The 10920-nt window shown below is 37.0% G+C and overlaps 1 protein-coding gene and 1 long non-coding RNA gene across 2 annotated transcripts in view; one reads left to right on the top strand and one right to left on the bottom strand.

Moving 5' to 3' along the window:
• The window catches only part of LOC111865690, a gene marked incomplete in the record, with an annotated part of 45424 nt that extends 38487 nt beyond the window's left edge, over positions 1 to 6937 (top strand). The window contains 4 exon segments of the mRNA XM_023853911.2: positions 867 to 1020; positions 3858 to 4003; positions 4191 to 4482; positions 5852 to 6937. Coding sequence (XP_023709679.2) covers positions 867 to 1020; positions 3858 to 4003; positions 4191 to 4482; positions 5852 to 6133 — 874 coding nt within the window.
• Positions 6938 to 6948: 11 nt separating this feature from the next.
• On the bottom strand, positions 6949 to 10920 carry LOC111865691. Its single transcript, XR_002843016.2, has 3 exons — positions 10834 to 10920; positions 10399 to 10516; positions 6949 to 7120 (listed from the first exon to the last, which is right to left on the bottom strand). It is a non-coding gene; the product is annotated as an uncharacterized LOC111865691 (long non-coding RNA).

Here is a 10920-nt window from a genome sequence, read left to right as displayed (position 1 = left end):
AAACTTACAGGTCACATTGGACGGAGTGATTTATATTTGTAATTGTTAGTGTGACGGACCAGAATGAAACAAATCAAACTGGTATTAACTTGTTAGTTTAGCCCATAGACAAACAACAGTTAGGCAGTTTTGGTATCCATGCTGTATAAGGAACATGGGCTATGAACTCCACTCATTCTAGGCCTGAGTGCTTAAATGGAAATGAGTGGTTAGCTGTATGTTCCAGTGGCTCCTTTCCCTGGGACAGAGCCCATAATGTCCATTAAATATGGAGGGTAGTGCCAAGTGCCAACTGATGTGAAATCAAAGTAAAATAGCTAACTCCATATGAGAGATTGTGTCCATGCAGGATGTGGTATTGACAGGTAAGGAATGAAAACTATTTTGTAAACTTGCAGTTTTCATGAACTTAACATCAGCATATTGGATCTCAGATTCTCACATCAGTGACTATGAAGGGTCCCACTTTCTGGTATGTAATCCCATGTGGTCCAGTAGAAGTGCACCGAAATTTCGGAGGAACATTGAAGAGAAAGCCAAGCAGGAAGCAGATGGCACACTGCTTGCTGCCTGCTTCTTGTTGATTTCCTGTTTGGCTTACTTTTTGACCCTGATGATGGAGGCAGTACATTCTTACAAGTTTGTGGTGGACTTCCTCCATACTACACAGTGATACATCCCAGAAAAAAAGTACTCTTTAACTTCACATTTTCTGAACCTCGGCATTTTCCTTCCCTTGTACCATTCATACCTTTCTAAGTGCTTTTTGTTCTGGCTGCTGTCGATGCTCATCCCTCACAAGCTTGAGAGCTTTTACTTTTAAGGATTTTGTATTGAATAATCTTTTGTCCTGTTCCTGCAAATAGAATTCATGAGAAGAATTTGGACCTGGCTAAGAGAGGGGTGAATGGTGAGCATGCAACACACAATATTCAGCTTGACTTGCAACCTCTCTGTGCACAGTTTCTAGGTGAGGATGATCATGGGACTCCTGATGTAATGTCACTAAAGGACCCTCAGGTGAGAATATTTTAACACCATTCTTCTTGTCCATGATTTATTCTAACCGTCTTACAGTGCATACATTTATTCACCATACTCTTCTCTCTTGCACTACATGTTTCAGCACAAAAGTGCCATCTTCAGGTGCTTTTCGATGTACGTCAAACTACTCCATTGCATGCCATGTTGTCTTTATACTAAAATATATATTCATCATATATATTGATGAATTTTAAATATTAAAAATATTAAAACTGTTCAGGATTTGTCATCCTTATGTCGTATCTCAATACGTGAGTCACGCTTATCTTCTTCTATCGGAGTATTCTTCCTACTTTCGTGTGTGTGTGTATCTTCTTCATTCTTCTTGTTATGGGGTCTTCATAAAGCTGCGTATATGTCTTTTGAAACTAAAACTAACTCCTTGAAATCATAATAGTCACCTAGCTGGTCAAGCCATACCCTGCCCTTTATGGACGTTAAATAATCATTACCACATTCAGAAGAGCCCTCACCACTGGATGCAGTCCTGAATATTATGAATGCCGTCCATATCCTCGCACTGTATTTCTTTAAGGTCCATTTTAATGTTATCCCATCTTACCTCTATGTCTCCTCCCAGGTGGTCTCTTCCCTGAAGTTTGTTTGGCAAACATTTTATATGTACTTATCATTTCTACATGCCCTGTTCATTTCACCCCATTTATCTCTTGGAACAACAGTGTATAGATACATGAACATATAAATACATAAAATGGGACTCATTCAAATGCTGTACCCCCTAAATATGTTGGAATGGTCCCTCCCAAATATATATAACATTAATTTATAGTCACATTTAATTTTAATTATTTTATTTTTAAACTAATCTTAAAGTTAATACTAAGATATTTTAAATTAATCAGTACATCCCTATACAGCAACATAACAGTGATACTGTGCATACAGACATTGAGAAACCGATTATAATAATGGACAAAATTGTAATATATGGATCCATATACAAATTACAAACTCAATAATTTAAGTTTGTGGAATGTATTGCCTGATGATTACTTCATGAAAAGCTGAAACATGTAGCGAAATTGTATTTTAAACCAAAATAAATGCACAATTAACACATTAAAAGTGTTAGCAAATTATTTGGTAGATTTGTTGTGTTGATGGTAAAAACCAATATATATATTAGCACATGTAAGGGGTCACGCGGTAGTGTAGTGGTTGAGGCACTATGCTACAAGTCAGAAGGTCGCGGGTTCAAATCCCGATGAGGCCATTGGATTTTTTTCAATTGACCTAATCCTTCTGGCTGCACTATGGCCCTGGTTCACTCAGCCTCTAACAGAAATGAGTACCAGGAATCAAATAATTTTCCTGGGGAGTAAAGTGTGGCCGGCGCGTAAGGCTGACAACCTTACTGCCATCTTTGAGCTGATTGTCTAGATAATGTGGGATCCTCAACGTCTCACAACCCTATGAGCCTTCCAGCCTGTTACAGGGATAGTTTTACTTTTTTTTACTTTTACATGTAAGGGATATGTATGACAAAAATAATGGGTTCTAGATCAGATAATTGGATTTATTAGCACGTCGGTTACAAGTTCTCTTAATCACTCTTTTTACAGCTCTGTTGCTCATGTACATAATTTACAGTTCACCATTGCACATGCACTAGAATTCTCAGTTTCCACTAATCGTCTCCTAGCAATGGGTCTCAACACAAAAACTAGCACTTCGACCACTATGAAGTCTTCTAGGCATTTCTTGTTCAATCACCCTGGAACCTTGGAACTCAACTAAAAACTCTCCTGGACTCTTCTTAGCTGCAAGTGGACTCGTGCTATGTAGCCACAGCACGGACAAGGCAGAAAACACAGTTCTAATCTTGCATAGCACAGACCACACAGAAAACACTAGTCACATGATAGCTAAGCACTGTTGGGGTGTAATGTCATTGTGCCTGCGTGGAAGTGTGTTTACCGAGCCATTGGCTAGAAATGGATTACATAACCCAATTCTATTGTTGTGTTTGTCCACTACTTAGGAATGGCTGTTTCTGTGGCTCAGCAGTTCTTGCATGGAGTAAATATGCCACAATATATAGACACTGATAATACAACAGGATGCACTTCTTGAAGATTGCATACAATATCCGTCACATCCTTCACAGCCAACACATGCACGCAGCATATGAGTATCTGTTTCCCACAGATTACAATGCACAGTTTCAGACCTATCTGTAGGGTTGTCTCCAATCTGGATATGGATGCTGATGTTCCCCAGTGCAGTGAGAGAATTTCTGTTACAAAAAGAATGCATGAAATGCATATTTGCAAACTCTGCATTAATAATTCTAGGCATTTTTGTTGTTGTCAGTCTTCCTGTTACTGGTACTACTGTCCAAATCTGACAACTGTTCTTCACTGTCTTCTTCTACGATCTCATTGTGTAGCCCCCAGCAAACAATTACAGTAACACAAAGCGACAACAGTTTTAACATGTAACTCCAAAATGAATTTAAACCTGAATTACATTTTCAGTTTCAACTGATCTTCCCAGTATTGTACTAGAGCTTTGAATCGCCATGTACATCATAGGTATGGCTGTTTACATAATTTTAATGAGGTTTACTTTTTGCTCTTCCTTAGTAATGCAAGGTGTTGAAAATTATTGCTTTATATTAATCCCATTCATTGTCTATTGTAGCTTGGACTGCAACTTGAATAACTGAAATTTCTCACATATTCAAATATTTTATTACCTAAACACTTTTTCTTGCCTTTATTCTTTTCGTAAAAATGATATTTTTATATTGAAGTGAAAATGAATCAGAATCTTTCATGTGGTTATTTCAGGACAGTGCACTGGAGTTGTATAATGCTGGTGTGAATCATCAGGAGATTATACTGTTACTAGAGAATGCTACTGATGGCCATAGTGTTGATGCTAGCCAAGCATTCCAGTCGATGTATCAATATGTTGTCAATCTTTCAACTACAAGGTACCTTGATGTTGCAGTTATTTCATTTGTGAATGAAACAGCACAATCATTAACATATAACTGTCAGTGCCTCCATTCACATTCATTTGTTCCAGACATATGTATAATCCAACAGAATCTTGCTATTACTTAAGGGATCAGACATGCTAGTTTTCTAACTCCTCTGTAATCAAATATTTGTTCATAGGCAAGAAGACCTTGATGAGTCCCCTGGATCATGTGAATGGAATATTCACCCATCTACTTTGACATTGCAACCACCACATCTGAATAGTGTGCCTGTGCACCTGTGGACATATGGTGTACACAAACAGCATTTTGAAGTAGTTGTTGTAGAACATCCTCCAGGTTTTATTCTGAATGTCAGCCCAAATGCTGGAATCATTCCCACATCTGATAGTGTGGAGCTTACCATAACGTGCACTGAAATTTTCATGCCACAGACTACTAACCTGAACTTTTGGAAAGGAGTTGTAAAGGTGTAGTATGCAGTATTTTTTGGTTTCATACACCATGAATTGAAATGTTATTGATTCTCTATAAAGATTTGTCTTGATGGTTGACCGTTTACTCTTCAGTTATCTGTTGCCCACTATATGAAGTATTATACTGACTTGGGTCACCCAGAAATGTAGTCCTAGATTAAATTGGAATATTCATTCCTGACCACTGCCTTTAATATTGAAAATTAAAATACCTGCCAGTATAATAACAACTAATAAAGCAAAAATTGGTGTAGAATGACCTGCCAAAATATATATTAACTAATTAAGCCTGGATTATGTGGCTATGCATGACTGTGAAGCTCCTGGCTTTAATTTCTTGATTGCATGAATATTGAGGAAAGGCAGGCATACATCTGAAGTATTTGGTCCCTGACCCTCATATGGCAACAAAAGATATTGTTGGCATGGCAGTCTTCTGAGGCAGAGTGTTGTATGGCTCTGTGTGTGCATGCTGGCATTTCAGGGGTGTGTCACCTCTGATGTTTGGGGTGGCAGGTTCCTTAGACCTGGATATTGGATGTTATTATCTTTTTTTTGTGTGCTCTTTTAAATGAGCATAGACGGCCTTAGAAGCTGACATATCTGTAAGCCCACAAACACAAAAAGCTGTGGAAGGAAAGAGGCCTGTCTTCACTTGATGTACTAGCCAGGTATTTCCCTGGAAGAATTGAGGAAAATCACAAAATAATTGCAGTCATGATAACTCTTCTGTCGTGCTAGATTCTTCTAATTTATCATTCAAAGATTCTTAGACAATCCTGTTGTTTTTACCTGCTGTGTGTTCAAAGAAAAATTGGCCATATTCAACAATAACCACATACTTCAGGAGTACAAACCACCACTGGTAACATAACTCTGTTTACTGAATTTATTTATGCAATGTGGGACAGCTTTTGCACCTTGGTTGGTGGCTTTAGCGGTACAGAACCGATGTACTGAAGTTGAACTAAATCTACCCCTGCCAACTCCAACAATGAGGGGGACTATGTTATGAAGTCATGCAGCTGCAGGTTCATAACACCTAATCAAGATACAACAGTGCACCATTGTTTTATTGATGTTTACAGCAGGCCCAGTGGTGGATCAAATAACAAAATTATAAGAAACTGACTAATTTTGCCTTGCATAGATAATGCAGGAAGTTACTAATATGGGCCACTCAGTATTGCCATGTGTGTCATCAGTTTGATAATTTTGGTATACTCAAGATTTAAAGGACTGCCTCTAAAGTAACCATTCAGCATTAACGGGTTAAATATACCTCATGTAGTGGACAGTTGGGGTGTAATTAAATTAGTTTGGGGCTACAATTTAATTTAATTTGTTTTATTTGTATTTCCAGATTTATATCGAGAATGACTTCAAGGTATTGAACATCTGCATTCAGTATCCTCCAACCCATAAAAAGGAAGTACCGAGCAAGCAATTGGTACCTAGAGATAGTTATAATGTTGGCCATCATGCACATAGTTCAGTGCATGTAGCATCACATTCTAGAACATCTATTTTAAGTACACCCGCATTAAGGAAGAAAAGGTTGACCAATGACCAACTAAGTAACAATGTTCATGCTGGGACTGGTCCAAAAGATCTTTCTTGTCATAAAAGTAGTCGTGCACATTAGCTCAGTCACCCATGAAATTCTGAAAAGCCACATCAAGTGCAGAGTTCTGTCAACATCTGCAAGTAATGAAGAGACAACTACTCTGGAAATATGAAATAAATCTAAAGATCTGTGACAAAGGTGTATTATTAAACTGACATATATGTTGGATATTTTCAGCCATCTGATTTTTGGCTAAAGAAACACTGTTTCACAAACTGCCTCTACTTTTGTCATTGGATAGAAGTATGAAACTACTCTGTTAGCTCCATTAGATGAAGCTCAACTCTTATCACTGCACCAGGGATATTGATTAGCTGCATTTAATAGACTCAGCAGAGTGGGTTTGATAATGGAACCACAGCCGGTTTCCAAAACATTGTAATCTGTAACCAAACATGAGGCAATGGTAAATGTCCAGTATATATGCTGGTTTATGCTGGAAATAGTTGTTAATTAGGAAGTACCATCACCATATAAATGTCTTACATGTGGAATAGCAGACACTGCCTTTGGTCTTTATGTCATTCTCATATTCCTAGAAAAATTTAATCTGTTTGTTGAGGAATATGGAAAATAATTTTAGCTTTAGTATCTTTAATATTTTTATTGTAATATGTGCATTAATTTAATTGGTTGTTAATAACCCTCAAAAGAATAAATGTGAATTTTGTAAATAATTTATTGGTGATTTTGAATTATAAAATAATGGAATATGGTGTTTTATTATTACTTAAAGTCATGGTCATTATTACTTATATTATTTAACATATGCTGTTTGTATTGTAACCAGTTTCTGAGGAAGCACAGCTTCTGTACTATAAACAAAGCAAATATCATTGATAACATAGATTACATTAGCTTTATTATCTCAATGGATATAAATGCCATTCCATAGATCTCAGTAAGAAGGACTTCGAAAAGTCACAAGTCTGCTTGGCACCTGCTTCGTGCTGGTATCTTGCTCGGCTTATTCCATGACCATGAAGATGGATGCAATCTGTTTATCTGAAACATAGGTCCACTTTTGACATACTGCATGGCATTACAGCCCAGAAAAAAGTACTCTGCAGTCACAAGTACAGTTCATTGCATTCACAAAATACATAATAAACCCAATCACAGATATAATTACATTATTAATAATTCCTTAACAATTATACAGTGCATATTTAGAAATAACCAAAGTTATGCTATATTGAAAATAGGTTTATCAGAAAATTAGTGTATGAAATAAATAACTACAGGTAACCCCTGATATATACAAATTTTGCTTTAGCTCAGTTATTTTATATGAAGTTATAATTTATTTTAATGAAGACTGTAAAATAAATTATTTTTCTAAAACAATTATGATTTATAAACAGCTGAAGTGAATGAATGATATTAAGTTACATGAATTCCATATTTTCCAATGGAAATAACACATATGGGCACACTGAAAGAGACAGCAATTCTATCTTTCATCAGCTTTATCCTATGCAACTGAGAGGGAGAGGCAAAAATAGTGTATGAACAGCTTGGGTTCTGTGTGGTCACCATCCTCCACTCACTCTCTGCTGTCAGATGCAGTTTTACTGTGTACTCTGAAAGAATGTGAATTCTACATGAAAAGCTGTCACTTTGAAACTGAATGTGTACATTCTGAATCAGTATAAAAGAAGAAAGCAGTACAGCTGGTATCCAGTGTGCTTAGTGTTTGGATAATTCCACACTAAGTACAAAACTGAGTTTGGCCCAGTGTACGATTGTTCATTCTTCTGTCATGGAAAAGATGGAGAGGGCACCACTACATGGATTACATATCAGAATCAACAAAATATGCCTTTATCTACTTTGTTCATGAACCAAGCTACAACATACAATGCTCATAAAGGAAGGATGCACACACATATCAACGATAGCAATATTTTTACGTCTTTACCCAGTGATGCACACTGCATGCACACACACACACCATTACAGCCCATGTAATAATATCCATAATACATTTACTACTGCATAACCTCGTGCGTAACAACTTCCACCCTGAGAGATGCTCAACAGTGTTCATACAACAGGAAAACTATGCACACATGAGGAAATTTTAAGATCATATACCATAATCTTAGCAATTGTTCTAATAGCTTTAATATTTTGGGTTTTAGTTGTATAACTTTCAATTTCATAACATAGAACCTTACAAAAATAATGTTTGCCTTTGATAAACATCACATGCAACAAATTTTTAATATATCTTTAATTCAGTTGTAAGATTTGAGATTTTCACGGCAGTGACTATGAAGAAAGCAGTCTTCTGGGATGTGGCACCATGTAGATGTGGTGTTAATCGACGTTTTGGAGGAACGTATCGCCTCCATCTTTAGGGTAGAAGACTTGCTTGTACCAATTCTCATGGTCTCTTCGCTTGCAGATTTCTTATTTTTCCTTCTACCCTGAAGATGGAGGCGATACATTCCTCCGAAACGTCGGTTAACACCACATCTACACGGTGCCACATCCTAGAAGACTGCTTAATTTTGTAATATGAATGTGTTGCACTAAATATGGATCCATATTTTGGACTTGAAATAACTTCAATCATTCATCATAATTACTGCCCGATGATGGTCCCATGAGCACTGAAACATGCAGTGGTAGGAAAATAAGAATTCGGTCTGAGTATTGATTGTATAATCATACTTGCTGCACTGACAGAAACCTTACCTTGCAATTTACTTTTTAAAAAAATTGTTTCAAAGTTACTATGTATACATAATGTGCCTTTTAAACTTATTCAAAAACCACATTGTCCACTGTATGTTTCAACTATCATTGGTCATCATGGTGATTTAAAAACTGTTCTGTCAAGACTGCTGTGCTTGAGTTATTTTTCTTATAATGTAGAATGTGTAGACCCATCACACGTTCTTGTTTTTCATGGTGCTGTGTGTCTTCTGCCGCATTGTGTGGTCTAAACGGTCTAATAACCTGAGAGGGGCTACACACCCTACATTAGACTTAGATTAGTGAGGGGTCCGGAAGAGTTTTTAGTTGAGTGCCGAAGTTCCAGGGTGAGTGAATAAGTGGCAAGAAGACTTCATGATGATTTGAAGCACTAGTTTCTGTGTTGAGATATGTTGCCAGGAGACGACTCATGAAGACAGACAATCATTGTGCGTGTGCAACGGCGAACTGGAAAATGTGTAACTCAGCAATGGTGCTCTATTTAACCTTTAAATGCCGGACTTCTAAAATGGTGGTAAGCTTGAGCTGACCAGAGTTTATTTAAATGCCCGCTGCAGGTGCACATTTAAATGCCTGATGCTACTCTGTGTTTAAACTAACTCCATGAAGCCGAGTCCTTCTTAAGGAGCCGCCAATTCTGTAGCTACTCAAGAATTTCCCTATATTTTATGCAATGCTAGGTTCATTACCGTGTTCACTGGTCCCTATCCTGAGCCAAACCAATCCAATCCAATCCATACAATCCCATCCCATATCTCTAAGATCCATTTTAATATTGCCCACCCACCTATGCCTTGCTCTTCCAAGTGGTCTCCTTCCTTCTGGCTTTCCCACCAATATCCTATATACATTCCTTGTTTTCCCCATTCATGCTACATGCCCTGCTCAATGCATCCTCCTTGACTTGATCATTCTAATTATATTTGGTGAAGAGTACAAATTATGAAGCTCATATAAATTTAGTTTAAATTTATAATTTATGCTAAACAGGCCTACATTTTCACTAAGTCTTATTGTTTTGGAGATATTTAAATTAAAGAATACAGATGCATCAGAATTATTACCTGTTCACCAATCTTGTCATTCTTGATTAAAATATTAGCTTATTTAATTCATCCCATCATGTCTACAGTTAATCAGACCATTTTCACCTCAATTGGTCCCTCACAGACCTGCATATGTTGTGTTATGTTAACAGACAATTTATTTCTAAATTACATAACTTCATAACAGCACGTATGTTGTACTGAAATGTCTGGAGCTTTATATATATATTTTATATTTCTATATTTATATATCCACTGGTGTTTAACCATGTAAGGATTTATGGAATGCTGAATAAATGAATGAATGAATGAATAAACATGGCACAGGATTCTGTAGTTAGGGACAATTTCATCACCTCCCACCATCTATCCATAGAGCTGCTCCTCTCTTGTCTCAGGGAGAAAAAGCAGAGAGGCAGGTAAGGAGATGGCCTTGACTGAATAAGAGAAATGACCCATACTACAGTCAAACATTTGTGAGAAGGATTAAAAAGGAAATCTGCTGTGATGTACCTTTTCTACACTGTTCTTTGATTCTGTAACAGTCTCTGTGCTTTCTTGAGGGCTATCTGTAGCTCCAGTTCACTGTCATAGGGCTCAATCTTGATGTTGAACAGTATCTCTTCTGGCACTGAAAGTTGTGTCCGATTATTAATAACATTCAAAACTGTTCCTGCACCACATTTCCTTTCATGATTTCACAACACACTTCGTAGAGGAAACTATATAGTATCAAATGGCTGATGATTAGTAAATAATGTATTCAAAAGTCTTAGTGCTTGTCACTTGATTAGGGATACTAAGTCCAATCAACATTTGCCTGGTGGTACTATGAAAAAACCTAAGTCAGGTTAGCCAGATGTTCCAGGGGAGATTCATGAACACAAGAACCCAGTTCCCTTCTCTTTTTGAATTCGAACTAAGGAAGTAACATGAGCCTGTACTTACGGTACGATTGGGCGTGTTTATCTCTTCTTGTAGCAATTCAATAATTTTTTGTGCTGCTCTGAGTCCTACTTTAAATTTATGACAAAA

This window comes from Cryptotermes secundus, unplaced genomic scaffold (assembly GCF_002891405.2).
Source record: "Cryptotermes secundus unplaced genomic scaffold, Csec_1.0 scaffold19, whole genome shotgun sequence".
Classification (NCBI taxonomy): Eukaryota; Metazoa; Arthropoda; class Insecta; order Blattodea; family Kalotermitidae; genus Cryptotermes; species Cryptotermes secundus.
The sequence above is the reverse complement of the archived record's forward strand: the minus strand, read 5'-3'. Positions and strand labels throughout refer to the sequence as shown.